The sequence below is a fragment of the Oncorhynchus gorbuscha genome, linkage group LG03 (genome assembly GCF_021184085.1).
Source record: "Oncorhynchus gorbuscha isolate QuinsamMale2020 ecotype Even-year linkage group LG03, OgorEven_v1.0, whole genome shotgun sequence".
Taxonomy (NCBI): Eukaryota; Metazoa; Chordata; class Actinopteri; order Salmoniformes; family Salmonidae; genus Oncorhynchus; species Oncorhynchus gorbuscha.
The window spans coordinates 49607007-49625463 of record NC_060175.1 but is presented as its reverse complement, the minus strand read 5'-3'; the positions used below and the strand labels follow the sequence as shown (position 1 = coordinate 49625463).

Sequence of the window (18457 nt, the reverse complement as noted above, 5' to 3'; positions counted from 1 at the left end):
TTTTAAGAATGTGAAATGTCAGAATAATAGAGAGAATTATTTATTTCAGCTTCTATTTCTTTAATCACAATCCCAGAGTGTCAGAAGTTTACATACACTCAGTTAGTATTTGGTAGCATTGCCTTTAAATTGTTTAACTTGGGTCAAACGTTTTGGGTAGCCTTCCACAAGCTTCCCACAATGAATTGGGTGAATTTTGGCCCATTCCTCCTGACAGAGCTGGTGTAACTGAGTCAGGTTTGTAGGTCACCTTGCTTGCACACGCTTTTTCAGTTCTGCCCACAAATCTTCTATAGGATTGAGGTCAGGGCTTTGTGGTGGCCACTCCAATACCTTGACTGTGTTGTCCTTAAGCCATTTTGCCACAACTTTGGAAGTATGCTTGGGACCATTGTCCATTTGGAAGACCCATTTGCGACCAAGCTTTAACTTCCTGACTGATGTTTTGAGATGTTGCTTCAATATATCCACATCATTTTCCTTTCTCATGAAGCCATCAATTTTCTGAAGTGCAAAGCAGTCCCACAACATGATGCTGCCACCCCTGTGCTTCACGGTTGGGATGGTGTTCTTCGGTTTGCAAGCCTCCCCCTTTTTCCTCCAAACATAACGATAGTCATTATGGCGAAACAGTTCTATTTTGGTTTCATCAGACCAGAGGACATCTTTCCAAAAAGTACGATCTTTGTCCCCATGTGCAGTTGAAATCCGGCTTTTTTATGGCGGTTTTGGAGCAGTGGCTTCTTCCTTGCTGAGTGGCCTTTCAGGATATGTCGATATAGGACTTGTTTTACTGTGGATGTAGATACTTTTGTACCTCTTCCTCCAGCATCTTCACAATGTCCTTTGCTGTTATTCTGGGATTGATTTGCACTTTTCTTACCAAAGTAAGTTCATCTCTAGAAGAAAGGACAAGTCTCCTTCCTGAGCGGTATGACGGCTACATGGTCCCATGGTGTTTATCCTTGCGTACTATTTTTTGTACAGATGAACGTGGTACCTTCAGACATTTGGAAATTGCTCCCCAGGATGAACCAGACTTGTGGAGGTCTACAATTCTTTTCCTGAGGTCTTGGCTGATTTCTTTTGATTTTCCCATGATGTCAAGCAAAGAGGCACTGAGTTTGAAGGTAGGCCTTGAAATACATCCACAGGAACACCTCCAATTGACTCAAATTATGTCAATTAGCCTATCAGAAGCTTCTAAAGCCATGACATAATTTCTTAGAATTTTCCAAGCTGTTTAAAGGCACAGTCAACTTAGTGTATGTAAGCTTCTGACCCACTGGAATTGTGATACAGTAAATTATAAGTGAAATAATCTGTCTGTAAACCATTTTTGGAAAATTACTTGTGTCATGCACAAAGTAGATACCCAAACCGACTTGCCCAAACTATAGTTTGTTAACAGCACATTTGTGGAGTGGTTGAAAAATGAGTTTTAATGACTCCAACCTAAGTGTATGTAAACTTCCGACTTCAACTGTATGTTTTCGTGCCACTGTTGTTTATTTTCTGGCCTTATCATTCTCATTTTTGATTGAGAATAGTCCTACATGACGTCTTTAGCCTCATTTCGGAATTGTGTTTCTACTAAATGGCTTGCATTGTCAAGATGGTGAGCTGTTTTTGTTGTGGTTTGCACAACTGTTGTTTCGGTTCCCCAAATAGCTATAGTAGACATGAGCATTACTGGACATTCGTTTATTTAGTGATCTAGGCTCGAATGGATGAACCTTAGTTGCAGCAATGGGAGTGACTAAAGTTATCTGGACTGATGTTGTATTGGGCGGTTATACTGTAGGGCGGTTATACTGTATACTGAGTATTGGTAGACATTGGCAGCAGGGTCCATTCCTATCTCCAGCTCCTTTTCCCACTGACCACCCTGCCTTATTTGGCAATGTTGTCTAACTGGCGAAAAATGAAGAGGAAGGAAGAATTCTGCTTTTAGGAAAGAGAGCAATCCTCAGATGCACTTAATTAGAGACTAGGCTACCTAGGAACTTTTTAGTTGTCTTGATCCTGCCCTCCCTGCTAAACATCTGTCGTAAATGTTAATATTTTTTCTCATAGTCAGGAATAGAGCACAAGGTCCTGCACAGGTTAACCCCCTTGACTTTTCCCACCATGTCCAGCCCTGTCTTGTGCTTTTGTATTATAATAATACATCATGGTGTTTGATTAGATGCAAGACCAGGCAGTTCATTTAAGCAAGACAAGTGCAAAGTGTGTTCATGCCACAGTACAGAAGGAAAACCATATGCTGATTTCCTGGAACCAAACCAGACCTTACATCTCTGATATACAGAAACACACTCACTCAGGGAGCAGCATTCTGTGCTTGGTTGGCGATTGATCAATACTCAACTGTGATACTAAACTCAGCAAAAAAAAGAAACGTCCTCTCACTGTCAACTGCATTTATTTTCAGCAAACTTAACATGCATAAATATTAGTATGAACATAACAAGACTCAACAACTGAGACATAAACTGAACAAGTTCCACAGACATTTGACTAACAGAAATTGAATAATGTGTCCCTGAAAAAAAGGGAGGGTCAATATCAAAAGTAACAGTCGGTATCTGGTGTGGCCAACAGCTGCATTAAGTACTGCAGTGCATCTCCTCTTCATGGACTGTACCAGATTTGCCCGTTCTTGCTGTGAGATGTTACCCCGCTCTTCCACCAAGGCACCTGCAAGTTCCCAGACATTTCTGGGGTGAATGGCCCTAGCCCTCACCTTCCGATCCAACAGGTCCCAGATGTGCTCAATGGGATTGAGATCCGGGCTTTTTTCTGGCCATGGCAGAACACTGACATTCCTGTCTTGCAGGAAATCACACACAGAACGAGCTGTATTGCTCGTGACATTGTCATGCTGGAGGGTCATGTCAGGATGAGCCTGCAGGAAGGGTACCACATGAGGGAGGAGAATGTCTTCCCTGTAACGTACAGCCTTGAGATTGCCTGCAATGACAACAAGCTCAGTCCGATGATGCTGTGACATACCACCCCAGACCATGACTGACCCTCCAACACCAAATCGATCCCGCTCCAGAGTACAGGCCTCGGTGTAATGCTCATTCATTCAACGATAAACTCAAATCCGACCATCACCCCCGACCAAATCACCATCACCCCACCGCGACTCGTCAGTGAAGAGCACCTTTGCGAGTCCTGTCTGGTTCAGTGACGGTGGGCTTGTGCCCATAGGCGACGTTGTTGCCGGTGATGTCTGGTGAGGACCTGCCTTACACAGGCCTACAAGCTCTCATTCCAGCCTCTCTCAGCCTATTGCGGACAGCCTGAGCACTGATGGAGGGATTGTGCGTTCCTGGTGTAACTTGGGCAGTTGTTGTTGCCATCCTGTACCTGTCCCGCCGGTGTGATGTTCAGATGTACCGATCCTGTGCAGGTGTTGTTACACGTGGTCTGCCACTGCGAGGACAATCAGCTGTCCATCCTGTCTCCCTGTAGTGCTTTCTTAGGCGTCTCACAGTAAGGATATTGCAATTTATTGCCCTGGTCACATCTGCAGTCCTCATGCCTTCTTGCAGCATGCCTAAGGCATGTTCATGCAGATGAGCAGGGACCCTGGGCATCTTTCTTTTGGTGTTTTTCAGAGTCAGTAGAGAGGCCTCTTTAGTGTCCTACGTTTTCATAGCTGTGACTTTAATTGCCTATCGTCTGTAAGCTGTTTTTTTCTTAACGACTGTTCCACAGGTGCATGTTCACTAATTGTTTATGGTTCATTGAACAAGCGTGGGAGAGCCATGTTTATGGAAGTTAACTCAATGTACCATACCTCTTTTTGAAATAGCAAAATATCAGGGGCATTATCTTGTGAATTTATAAGCAAAGCCCTGCTCTACACCTTACATGTCATGAACAAAAATGTGATTCCACATTCTATAGGTTCTCCACATGAAGGCATGCTACCTAACAGTACACTGCTTCAATCAATTCATCATGCGCCTGAGAAAATGGGCACCCCACTTTGCAGGCAGCTGGTCACTCACACACTCGCTGCACGGCTGCTTGACAGTTCCATTCAGTTTGTTCTACCTATCTAGCTAGCTAAATTAAGTGACAAGGGTGCGTTCTGAGCCCGCTCCTGTCCTCCCTGTTCACACACGACTGCATGGCCATGCACGCCTCCAACTCAATCATCAAGTTTGCGGATGACACTACAGTAGTAGGCTTGATTACTAACAACAACGAGACGGCCTACAAGGAGGAGGTGAGGTCCCTCGGAGTGTGGTGTCGGGAAAATAATCTCACACTCAACGTCAACAAAACAAAGGAGATGATCGTGGACTTCAGGAAACAGCAGAGGGAGCACTCCCCTATCCACATCGACGGGACAGTCGTGGAGAGGGTAGTAAGTTTTAAGTTCCTCGGCATACACATCACGGACAAACTGAATTGGTCCACCCACACAGACAGTGTTGTGAAGAAGGCGCAGCAGCGCCTCTTCAACCTCAGGAGACTGAAGAAATTTGGCTTGTCACCAAAAGCACTCACAAACTTTTACAGATGCACAATGAGAGCATCCTGTCGGGCTGTATCACCACCTGGTACGGCAACTGCTCCGCCCACAACCGCAAGGCTCTCCAGAGGGTAGTGAGGTCTTCACAACGCATCACTGGGGGCAAACTACCTGCCCTCTAGGACACCTACACCACCCGATGTCACAGGAAGGCCATAAAGATCATCAAGGACAACAACCACCCGAGCCACTGGATGTTCCACTGGATGTCATAAGGTGAATGCACCAATTTGTAAGTCACTCTGGATAAGAGCGTCTGCTAAATGACTTAAATGTAATGTAATGTAAATGAGCCACTGCCTGTTCACACCGTTATCATCCAGATGGAGAGGTCAGTACAGGTGCATTAAAGCTGGGACCGAGAGACTAAAAAACAGCTTCTATCTCAAGGCCATCAGACTGTTAAACAGCCACCACTAACATTGAGTGGCTGCTGCCCACATACTGACTCAACTCCAGCTCACTTTAATAATGGAAATTGATGTAAAAAATCTATCACTAGCCACATTAAACAATGCCACTTAATATAATGTTTACATACCCTACATTACTCATCTCATATGTATATGTATATACAGTACTGTGTGTCATCTACTGCATCTTGCCCTACATAACTCATCTCATCTGTATATGTATATACTGTACTGTATATCATCTACTGCATCTTGCCATCTTTATGTAATACATGTATCACTTGCCACTTTAAACTATGCCACTTTTATGTTTACATACCCTACATTACTCATCTCATATGTATATACTGTACTCGATACTATCTACTGCATCTTGCCTATGCCATTCTGTACCATCACTCATTCATATATCTTTATGTACATATTCTTTATCATTTTACACGTGTGTGTATAAGGTAGTAGTTGTGGAATTGTTAGGTTAGATTACTCATTGGTTATTACCGCATTGTCGGAACTAGAAGCACAAGCATTTCGCTACGCTCGCATTAACATCTGATAACCATGTGTGTGACAAATAAAATGTGATTTGATTTAAATAAATAACTGAACTTTAGTTTAGCGAAAATATACAAAACACTTAAAGACAGCTAGGTATAGGCCTCCTGATGTTGTTTTTTAAGTCTGATGAGCTACAGGTGTCCAAACAAATGTGGAAAGATGAAGGTCTGATTCAGCAGATACCATTAGTTAGCTAGCTAGCTGTACCAGTTTTAGCTGGCTAGCTAGTTTTTTTCCACTGTGCTTGCAGGCTCAGTAATATTATATTGAAGTCAGTCACTTAATAAAATTGGGAAATAGTCTATTTCCAAAGTACAGTTGTTCCTGGAGTGCTTAAGAACTTTTGAAGCTGTCATTTCTCCAAAACACGAAATAAACACCTGTTAAGCAGCAGTTTGTTTCCTCCCATACTAGCTCTGGGCCTGGTTCCCCGATTGCTCTGGGCCTGGTTTCCCGATAGCTATGGGCGAGTGTTTTAAATCAAATGTATTTATAAAGCCCTTTTTACATCAGCAGGTGTCATAAAGCCTAAAACCCCAAAAAGCAAGCAATGCAGATGTAGAACGGTGGCTAGGAAAACCTCCCTAGAAAGGCAGGAGCTTAGGAAGAAACCTAGAGAGGAACCAGGCTCTGAGGGGTGGCCAGTCCTTTTCTAACTGTGCTGGGTGGAGACCAGGTTGACTGTGGACAGCCAGGAATCATCAGGCCAATTAGTCCTGAGGCATGGTCCTAGAGCTCAGGTCCTGAGGGAGGGCAGGGAGAGAGGGAGAATTAGAGGGGAGCATACTACCCTGAGACAAGGCAGAGTATAGCCCACAAACATCTCCGACACCGCATGAACCAGAGGGGGCGCAAAACCGGACAGGAAGATCACGTCAGTGACTCAACCCATTCAATTGACGCACACCTCCTAGGGACGGCATGGAAGAGCACTAGTGAGCACTAGTAAGCCAGTGACTCAGCCCCCGTAATATGGTCAAAGGCAGATAATCCCAGTGGAGTGAGGGGAGCCGGCCAGGCAGAGACTGCAAGGGCGGTTTGTTGCTCCAGTGCCTTGTCGTTCACCTTCGCACCCCTGGGCCAGACTACACTTAATCATTAGACCTACTGAAGAGATGAGTCTTCAGTAAAGACTTTACGAAGATGGAAAAAAGCTGCCCTTGAAGTATTCATGATATGTTCGTCAAAAGAGAGATCAAGGTCCAGTAATGCAGTGGTCCTTCACAGTTTTATTTGAGACGACTGTACAACCATCAAGTTTAATTGTCAGATCCAACAGCAGATCTCTTTGTTTCTTGGGACCTAGAACTAGCATCTCTGTTTTGTTTGAGTTTAAAAGTCAAAACATTTGTCGCCATCCACTTCCTTATGTCTGAAACACATGCTTTCAGGGTAGGCAATGTTGACATTGTGCTTCCGAATGACATCACCAAGAGGTAGAATATATAGTGAAAACAATAGTGGTTCTAAAACGGAACCTTGAGGAACAACGAAAGGTACAAAGTAAATCAAATTTTACTGGTCACATACACATGGTTCGCAGATGTTAATGCGAGTGTAGCGAAATGGTTGTACAAATGATTTGTCAGAGTTTAATTCATCACTGCTGAAGTGAAAGCCATCCTCTCTTGGGGAATGCCGATTTTTACTTATCGAAACGGTATCGAAAAATAAATTCTCCTCAATTAGGTTGGAAAAATAGGCTGATCGAGCAGCATTGAGGGCTCTTTAATATTGTACGGTACTGGCTTTCCAAGCTATTTTATGGTTCTGTCTTTCCATTCCAATTTTCTGGAAACGTAGTATTTTCTGTATACCAGGGAGCTCATTTCTTGTGACAAATGTTTTCTGTTTTTAGGGGTGAGACTGCATCTAAGGTATTACGAAAGGTTAAATTTAGATCCCCAATTAGGTGGTAACCGATTTTTATACTCTGATGTCCTTGGGTAGGTGGAGGGGGTCTGGAAGGACATCTAGGAATTTTTGGGTTGTCCGATAATTTATAGCGCGGCTTTTGATGATCCTTGGTTGTGGTCTGATCAGATGATATGTTGCGATTGGAAATGTAATAAGATGGTAGTCCGATAGTCCAGGATTATGAGGAAAACATTTAGATCCACAATACTTGTTACACAGGACCTTAATTAGATCTAGGGTATGACTGAGGCAATGCGTGGGTCTGGAGACATGTTGGACAAAACCAACTGAGTCGATGACCAAAATAAACTGAGCCGAAATACTTTTGGAGTGGGTCTGTGGACTTTTCCATGTGGATATTGAAGTCACCAAAAATGTGAATATTATCTGCCATGACTACAAGGTCCAATAGGAATTCAGGGAACTCAGTGACGAATGCTGTATACGGCTCGGGAGGCCCGTAAACAGTAACTATGGATATCAATATCCCTATAATTTCTACATTTGCCAGTTTTAGCCTTAGCCAGCACCCTCTTCAGATTAGCCTTTACGTCTGTAGCTATGCCCCCTGGTAAACAGTGTTTGATCGCTGGATTATTATTTTTAAATCTAATATTGCGGGTAATGGAGTAGCCAATGACGAGGATTTTAAATTTGTCAGAGCTAATGGTAGGAGGCTTCGGTGGCTCAGACCCCATTGTAACGGGTGGAGGAGAGACCTTAGAAGGCTCGGCATCTGACTCTGACTCGTTGCTTAATGGGGAGAACCTGTTTAAAAGTTTATGTTGTCTGAATTAGCGACACCGGTTGAGCATGCCGACAGCATTTCTTACCAGAACCCTTGAAAAAAATGTCCAGCTGCGGGGACTGTGCGGGTCGGGGGGGGATTTATACTACTACCTGTCCTTACTGGTGACAAATGCTGATTCATCCTTTCCTACACTAAATTGCCCTTGCATATGAAGCTGGGCTTGCAACTTGGCTGTCCTCACCTTGAGGCGATAGCTCTCCTGTAGATTATGAGTACAGCGACTGAAATTATACGGCATAGAGTTAATGTTACTACATAGCTTTTCAGCTGGTGGAGATACTGTAGATCCTATGTCCAGATAAAGCGTCCTGGGTGGAAAAAGTAGAAAAAAATTATAAAGTTCAGCGAGGAAAAAAGTTAAACTTTGGTAAATGGGTTAAATGCATAATTTTAATTAAACGTTTATTAAAAGTTTTAAAAAATAAGTTTGGCAGGTAGCAACAAGCAGCACGGAGGCAACGTAGAGATGTGACGTCACAGTTAATTTTAAAGATGCATCGTTCTTATAACGGCCAAACAACTCACATCACATAGGGAGAACTTTCAATAAGTGAGTTGTTGGAGCATGTGTTGATACTGGTAGGATCGAAAGACATGTAGCGCTGATCTCAGATCAGCTTTTCTTCATTCAAATCTTACCTTAACATTAGAATTATTCTACAATACTGGAGACGGATCAGCTCTTAGAAAGATATTATTGCCTAATTGGCTGGCTGCAAACTTTGCTGCTTATTCTAATGCTTACCCTATAATGATGCACTAAATCACAGATTTGGCACATCATTGCCCACATCTTGTTACACATTATGAAATATATTGAGGGGAAAATTACAGACAGTAGCATACAATAAGTAAAATAGAACTCAATTGATTGAACATGAAATGTATTTCAATATGATCTAAAAACGGTATATAGGACTATGTAGCCTATACTGTATTTAGATTTAATTTGCAGTCATCTGTTTTCTTTCATCTTTTTATGCTTTGCTTGTTTGTAACAATTTCAAAGACAGTTTGGAGATTTAGTGGTGCTGCTATGAAGATTCAAAAAATTCATTTAGCCTTAAAATGATTTTGGGAAACTGGGCCCAGAACAAATATTCAGCCTACATTGAATGCATGAAGTGAATACTGTGCTGGTAGTGAACTACTTTGTTAAAGGCAATGTCAGAAATTCCTTCTGGAACTCAAGATCTAGTGTATTGTGGGCATCTATTGCAAATTTCGGTTCCAGAGTTATTGGGATTCCAGAGAAATTACTCTGAGATTGGTCAGTAATGGATATGGATGTAGAACAATGGAGCTCTTGTGAGGTTCTGAAAGTCCTATCACCCATGGCTACAGTTCCCCCTGCACAGTGAGAGGCTAGCGTTCTCTCGCAGTGTTTTACAGGCTTTGCATTTGAATTATAGCAGAGTCTATTGAGGGCATTTCAAGCGGTGACCTCAAGTGATGGCATGACCAAGTGCAATGGCATCAGCATGTTTCAACCTTATTTGCCTAAGTTTCCTCATGGGGCTTGGGGCACGGTTGGTTTGCGATGGCACAGTGTACTCGTCTTCACCCCACCTCTCCAGCCTCTCACAGGCCTCATCAATCCTCCAGGTAGCCACAGCAACAGGACTGAGACTCCATGCAAGACTCCACGTGCCTGAGCACTGAACAGAGGGAAAGTGTACCTGGCTAAATCCTAAGATCCCTGTTGAGTATTAATAGCCCTGTTAAGCTATTTAAAAGGACTGGTTTCCATGGAGCTTTAACCCAGCGTTTTAAACCTCACTTCTTCCTCTCTGATGTGGGATTGGTACATTGCAACTGTAATTGCTTGGGTGACATGTCTGACACTTAGGTATGTTTCTCTAGGAAATATTACCCACAGCTAGGACAACTCATTCCTGTCAGTGATAGACTGTCTCTGATTGTATTCATACACTTCTCAGAGAGCTGTGATAACATGGATGAAAGGAGAAGGCGATGGTATTTGTCAATGTCACCTGTTGACCCTTTTATCATTGGATCATCACAGTCTGGCAGAGTATGCTGTATTTAATGTGACTGTGACAATTCTGTACTAAGTATTATATATAGTAGTATATTATTTGTTTTATTATTTTTGTACAGTGGGCCTGCTGTTTAAACTTCCATTTATTTGATCTAAAGCAGCATTGTTTAAGCATTTCAGTGGCCTGTTTTATGTTGATTCCTGTCTGTTCCTCAATGTTTGCAGGGTGGGTTGTGTCATACTGTACCCTGCCATTTCCTGCACAGTTTGCCAACTGTTGTTAAAAAAAGAAAAAAAACACAACCCTTCCTTCGTACTGTGTGTCATTTGCTTACACTCCTCCCAATTCTGTCCTCCTATCCTAATTCCCCTAACATGGTCTTCTTCAGTCCATAAACCCACTTCCTCTCCCTCGTTCATTTACCTAACCCTCTCTCCTATTGTCCCTGGCTCTCTTCTCTTCACCTCCTCCTGTGCTTATTCATCCCGCTCTTCCCTCTCCCCCACCATGCATCCCCATGACAGCTAATCCCTGTACTGTGGCGTTCGTTGGACAAGTTTTGTGGTGGCGCTTGGCGCTCACTGGAACGGCAATTTTGTACACCTGTCACAGATAATCAGGTCCCCCATTGTGCCTAGCCGGTAGCCAGCCTCGGGGACTGGAGGAGGAACTAGGGTTTTCTGTCAGGACTCACCATCATCCTGTTTTATTGATTTAGAGATATTCATGTTGTTATACTGACAACCAATTACTCCTCCATGCCCTTTTGGTAAATATTCCCACCACTTTATTCATCATGCACTCAATGTTATGGATTTGATGATAAATCAGCACATCTTTTCTCTGACTCTCCTTCTCTGTTCTTCTTTCCAGACTGCCTTTTCAAGCTGTGCCCCATGAACAGGTACTCTGCACAGAAACAGTTCTGGAAGGCAGCAAAACCAGGGGGAAACAGCACCACTGACACAGTACTACTGAACAAACTCCACGTGAGTACCCTCATCCCACTGGTTTCTATTCATTGTTCTCTAACACAACTGCTTCCCATTCTGACTTCTGACTTCTAATCTGCATGTTGTTGAGGTCGAGAAAATCATTACAAGTGAGACACTCTCCACTTTTATTACACGCCATAAAGCCAGATCTGTATTTCATAAAGTACTGCATCTTATTCTTAATGTGTTTTTGGAGTACTAAATCTAAAGGCATGGACAGACCGGTAGGATTGCCGAGCGTCTCTGGCCCATGAGTACTTCGCACCTCTGAACAGAGTACTGGCCGTAATTTGCATACCAAGTGCAAACCGATTCTACATGTAGAAACAAGTGAAAATGACGGCAATCACCAACGGTGGGTGGTCCCATTTAAACACACAGCGTAGACAGCAAGCGAATGAACAGCGAACATCCGGCCCCGAACTGTGCAGACCGACAATCGGTCTGTTGAGTTTTCTCTTTCGTTTGTGGCTATTGTATTGTCTGACATAATATTTTATCCCTATGTTTCAGCATGCTGCTGATCTGGAGAAGAAACAGAATGAATCTGAGAACCGAAAGCTGCTAGGAACTGTAATCCAATACGGAAATGTAATTCAGGTATGACTAGGAAGAGTAAGTGTAAGGTGGTAACAAGGAGATTGAGTTTGGTATAGCCATACCGTGACAGTGTCATTAAGGTTAGTGAAGAGCCTGGAGCAGAAAGGCAATACAGCTCCTCCATTAATGCAGACAATTATCATCCAGGCCTTATCATCCTCTGCATATTTGACCAGTGAAAGTTTACGACACAGAAGTGAGATTATCAGGTCACAGGGAAACCGGTCTAATGGACCACTAGAAGTAGATGTGCTCTATAGTAGGGGAGAGTGGGTTAAATTGAGGGCCCATACAGAAAACCAGTAATTTGATCAAATATTTAGGAAGAGGTCGTAATTTTGTGGAGTCTGTGAAGGAAGAAACCACATGGAAAAAGTGGAAAGCAAGTTTGGTCCCAAAAATGTATTTTCACCAAGTCAAATTAATGCATTGTGTTAGAGGTTTAATGATGCTTGTATCTAAACCAAAGTAGATATTTATTTATATTTTCTATTCATCAGTTGGGGTCTCTATAAGCTTCAGTATGAGTTCCTAAACTCAGCATGGAAGTGTATTGTTGTAGCTGTGGGGGCTAACATAGTCAAAATGTTTGCCTTGGGGTAAGTTGAGCCAATGGAAGTTCAGCAAATTGAAGTGTTTTCTTCCCAGGTGTAATGCAAGGCATTATAGCTGAGATATGAGGTAAGAACAGGGCCTGGAATATGTTAAAAGTTAGGTGTTAAGCCTGTGTTAAAAGATTTTTAAATTATTAATATACAAAAAAGTGATTGTGTTGAAAACTGTAATGTTCACATAAATTCAGATTTTTTTGGGGGGGGATACACAACATCCTGAAATATATGTAGATATCTTTGTTAGAAAGAACAAACATTTTTCCTTGAAGGAGTGATGCCGAATGTAAAAATGGCTGAACTTACTCAACACTCCCCTGTCAAGTGACAGACCCATTGTATTAGCGATATCTATCATCTAAAAAGGCAAAACACCTGCATATATTTTAGGACAGCTATCTCCTGAAAAATGGTGCTCGTGCTTTCAGAACTGTATTTGAGGAAGTTGTACAGTAGGCCTATGGGGTTTATGTGTTTTAGTGGTGTGATGACAGGAAAGGTATTGAGGGCAGTAGGGTACAGCCGTGCTCCTCTGCCAGTGTTTAATATTTAACACAGTCTTACTACACTAGTAAGTGGGTAGCTCAACACTTGACAGAATGCATTGTAAACGCATATATCTGTAATTGTCTGAGACATTTTGAACTAATAGTTTTTTTAGTCGCTAATTTCTCCCTCAAAACAAACAACCACAATCAGAAAGGTTGGTTAAGGTCTAGTCTCACAGTACCAATCAAATGTATTTATAAAGCCCTTTTTACATCAACCGATGTCACAATGTCATGCAGGTGAAAGAGGACCCAAAAGCGACTTGGCGAAAACAGAGTCTTTAATCCAGTAAAGTAAATACAAACAAAAAACACAACTTTCACTCGAAATGACGAGGACAAACTGGAGACTCGATCTTGAACAGCAGGTGAACAGCAGGTTGCCTCGGGAAGGCACTTGAACCAGACAGACTCAGACACCTGCTCACCACGCAGCATCTGAGGAAAACACGACACGACAGGGCGATACACAAACACAGCACGGTGAATTCTAGACAAGGAACCGACAGGACAGGAACGGAACACAAAGGAAGAAATAGGGACTCTAATCAGGGGAAAGGATCGGGAACAGGTGTGGGAAGACTAAATGATTGATTAGGGGAATAGGAACAGCTGGGAGCAGGAACGGAACGATAGAGAGAAGAGAGAGCGAGAGAGTGAGAGAGGGAGGGGGAGAGAGAGGGATAGAAAGAGGGAAAGAACCTAATAAGACCAGCAGAGGGAAACGAATAGAATGGGAAGCACAGGGACAAGACAAGATAATAAATGACAAAACATGACACACAAAGTGCGATACAGAAACCCAGCCTAAAACCCCAAACCGCAAGCAATGCAGATGTAGAATACCTGTTTGAGGCGGTGAGGCTGGTTGAGGTCAATAGAGTAAACATGCCTGATTTATTTATTGGTTGAAATTATGGAGCAATGAAGGTCCATGAGAAATAAACTCAGCAAAAAAATAAACGTCCTCTTCTCTGTCAACTGCATTTATTTTCAACAAACTTAACATGCGTAAATATTTGTATGAACATAGCAAGTTTCAACAACTGAGACATAAACAGAACAAGTTCCACAGACATGTGACTAACAGAAATTGAATAATGTGTCTCTGAAAAAAGGGGGGGTCAAAATCAAAAGTAACAGTCAGTATTTGGTGTGGCCACCAGCTGCATTAAGTACTGCAGTGCATCTCCTCCCCATGGACTGTACCAGATTTGCCAGTTCTTGCTGTGAGATGTTACCCTGCTCTTCCACCAAGGCACCTGCAAGTTCCCGGACATTTCTGGGGGGAATGGCACTAGCCCTCACCCGCTAATCCAACAGGTCCCAGACGTGCTCAATGGGATTGAGATCTGGATTCTTCACTGGCCGTGGCAGGACACTGACATTCCTGTCTTGCAGGAAATCACGCACAGAACGAGCAGTATAGCTGGTGACATTGTCATGCTGGAGGGTTATGTCAGGATGAACCTGCATGAAGGGTACCACATGAGGGATGAGAATGTCTTCCCTGAAAAGCACAGCAATGAGATTGCCTGCAATGACAACAAGCTCAGTCCGATGATGCTGTGACACACTACCCCAGACCATGACTGACCCTCCACCTCCAATCAAATCAAATCAAATGTATTTATTCAGCCCTTCGTACATCAGCTGATATCTCAAAGTGTTGTACAGAAACCCAGCCTAAAACAGCAAGCAGTGCAGGTGTAGAAGCATGGTCGCTAGGAAAAACTCCCTAGAAAGGCCAAAACCTAGAGAGGAACCAGGCTGTGAGGGGTGGCCATTCCTCTTCTGGCTGTGCCGGGTGGAGATTATAACAGAACATGGCCAAGATGTTCAAATGTTCATAAATGACCAGCATGGTCAAATAATAATAATCACAAGGCGGTGGGGGCCAACCCAGACAGGAAGATCACATCAGTGAATCAACCCACTCAAGTGACACACCCCTCCTAGGGATGGCATGAAAGAGCACCAGTAAGCCAGTGACTCAGCCCCTGTAATAGGGTTAGAGGCAGAGAATCCCAGTGGAGAGAGGAGAACCGGCCAGGCAGAGACAGCAAGGGTGGTTCGTTGCTCCAGAGCCTTTCCATTCACCTTCACACTCCTGGGCCAGACAACACTCAATCATATGACCTTCTGAAGAGATGAGTCTTCAGTAAAGACTTAAAGGTTGAGACCGAGGCTGCGTCTCTCACATGGGTAGGCAGACCATTCCATAAAAATGGAGCTCTTTTGGAGAAAGCCCTGCCTCCAGCTGTTTGCTTAGAAATTCTAGGGAGAATTAGGAGGCCTGCGTCTTGTGACTGTAGCGTACGTGTAGGACCAAATCAGAAAGATAGGTAGGAGCAAGCCCATGTAATGCTTTGTAGGTTAGCAGTAAATCCTTGAAATAAGCCCTTGCCTTAACAGGAAGCCAGTGTAGGGAGGCTAGCACTGGAGTAATATGATCAAATTTTGGGATTCTAGTCAGGATTCTAGCAGCCGTATTTAGCACTAACTGAAGTATATTTAGTGCTTTATCCGGGTAGCCTGAAAGTAGAGCATTGCAGTTGTCTAACCTAGAAGTAAAAAAACATGGATTAATTTTCCTGCATCATTTTTGGACAGAAAGTTTCTGATTTTTGCAATATTACGTAGATGGAAAAAAGCTGTCCTTGAAACAGTCTTGATATGTTCGTCAAAAGAGAGATCAGGGTCCAGAGTAAGGTCCTTCACAGTTTTATTTGAGACGACTGTACAACCATCAAGATTTATTGTCAGATCCAACAGATCTCTTTGTTTTTTGGGACCTAGAACAAGTTGTCCGAGTTCAAAAGTAGAAATAATGGCAGAGGAATAAGTCGATCTCATTCCAGAGTACAGGCCTCGGTGTAACGCTGATTCCTTCGACGATAAATGTGAATACGACCATCACCCCTGGTGAGACAAAACCGCAACTCGTCAGTGAAGAGCACATTTTGCCAGTCCTGTCTGGTCCGGCAATGGTGGGTTTGTGCCCATAGGCGACGCTGTTGCCGGTGATGTCTGGTGAGGACCTACCTTACAACAGGCCCACAAGCCTTCAGTCCAGCCTCTTTCAGCCTATTGCAGACAGTCTGAGCACTGATGGATGGACTGTGCGTTCCTGGTGTAACTCTGGCAGTTGTTGTTGCCATCCTGTACCTGTCCCACAGATGTGATGTTCGGATGCACTGATCCTATGCAGGTGTTGTTACACTGCGATGATCAGCTGTCCGTCCTGTCACCCTGTAGCGCTGTCTTAGGACTCTCACAGTACGGACATTGCAATTTATTGCCCTGGCCACATCTACAGTCCTCATGCCTCCTTGCAGCATGCCTAAGGCACGTTCATGCAGATGAGCAGGGACCCTGGGCATCTTTCTTTTGTTGTTTTTCAGAGTCAGTAGAAAGGCCTCTTTAGTGTCCTAAGTTTTCATAACTGTGACCTTAATCGCCTATCGTCTGTAAGCTGTTAGTGTCTTAACGACCATTCCACAGGTGCATGTTCATTAATTGTTTATGGTTCATTGAACAAGCATGGGAAACAGTGTTTAAACCTTTATGTTTCTTTGGGGATATCTACGAATGGCCACTGTGCCAATATTTGATATCTAACTCCAACTTTCCTTGTAGATACACGTCATGATAGACTCAGACTGTGACATGCATCTGTACATGTATTATGTTTACATGCATGTATGAGTTTATAACTGTGTCTGTTGTCTGCCACTGTTTCAGCTGTTGCACTTGAAAAGTAATAAGTACCTGACGGTGAATAAGCGACTCCCTGCCCTGTTGGAGAAGAATGCTATGAGGGTGACGCTGGACTCTGCAGGCAACGAGGGCTCCTGGTTTTACATTCAGCCCTTCTACAAACTGCGCTCCCTGGGAGACAGTGTGAGTGTCTAGCCCAGGGTTGGCTGTAGTGTGGGTCAAAGGTCAGATAGGAAGTCTTGTCATGTCTCTCTATAGAACAATGATAAAGCCTAGACAACAGCCTTTATTCTCAAGAGCAAGACGTGATGCTCATTGATTGTTCTGATTCATAGCTATCTGTATGGTTCTCTTCAGGTTTCAATTTCTTAATTGGTGGATATGCCTAACATTTTAACATTCAGGCTAGCTGGTCAAAGTTGTATTGTCAGTAGGCGTCTAGATTAAGAGTGATTAAGAGCTTAACATGTAAAGATCTCACTGAAAGTTCACATGGTGAGTCTGGCACACAAGATTCTTAAAGCTCCTGGCGTCAGTGGCCAGAGCAAAAATCATTAACACAGGGATCTCTTGGACAGCACTCCTCTGTTAATGCCTGATGCTACTTAAGCTTACCTGCTTTATAAATAGAATCAGGGGTGTATAGAATTGACAAGTTGTACGAATACATGAATATATCATTGCCTATTTTGACATTGTGATGGCTTCAGGGTGTGTACTAGTTCAATTGCAAGTAGGCTACCGTAGGTAAGTTCATTAGCTTTAGCCATTAGGGTATTTCTGGCTGAATGATTCCTGTGCTGATGAGATGGTCCACTGTGGCCACCTAGTGCTTGGTAGCCAACATGGTCTGATGTGAACAAGTCAACCAATGTGTTATCATTATTTGCCTGGTGTTAGATAGCACCAAGCACTAGTTATATACATTAAGAGGACAGTGGATGTTGACAGGAATTAATTATGCAGTGGTAGTGCTCAGACATCTCAGACCTGTGTGGCAGGACATCTTGTGCGGCAGCAGGACTTCACCTGGCTGTTATAAGACCACAGCTGTTGTCACGTTCGTCATATGAAGGAGACCAAGGCGCAGCGTGGTATGTGTACATTCTCTTTATTAAAAGAATGAACACCGAACAAACTAACAAAATAACAAACAAAGTGTGAAGCTATACAATAGAGTGCTGACATGCAACTACACATAGTCAAGATCCCACACCAGATAGTGGGAAAAAGAACTGCCTAAATATGATCCCCAATTAGAGACAATGATAAACAGCTGTCTCTGATTGGGAACCATATCAAGCCAACATAGACATACAAAAAACCCTAGACATACAAAAAAACAGAGACATACAAAAACGTACCCACCCTAGTCACACGCTGACCTAACTAAAATATATAGAAAACAGAGATATCTAAGGTCAGGGCGTGACAGTACCCCCCCGGCCACAAATCTGAACCTATAGGGGAGGGTCCGGGTGGGCATCTACCCTCGGTGGCGGCTCCGTTTCTGGACGCAGTCCCCACTCCCTACACTGATCCCGCAGCTTCTGTGGAACCAGACTGTGGATCGTTGTCGGAGGAACCGGACCGTGGATCATCGCCGGAGGCTCAGAACTGGGAACCACCGCTGGAGGATCTGGACTGCAGTTCGTCGTTGGAGGTTCCGGACTGTGGCCCGACGTTGGAGGTTCCGGACTATGGCCCATCGCCGGCGGTTCCGGTC

At 43.5% G+C, this 18457-nt stretch overlaps 1 protein-coding gene across 1 annotated transcript in view; it reads left to right on the top strand.

Moving 5' to 3' along the window:
* Positions 1-18457, top strand: part of itpr1b (inositol 1,4,5-trisphosphate receptor, type 1b) — a 163453-nt gene that overhangs the window by 32097 nt on the left and 112899 nt on the right. The window contains 3 exon segments of the mRNA XM_046342783.1: positions 11131-11246; positions 11766-11852; positions 16756-16914. Coding sequence (XP_046198739.1) covers positions 11131-11246; positions 11766-11852; positions 16756-16914 — 362 coding nt within the window.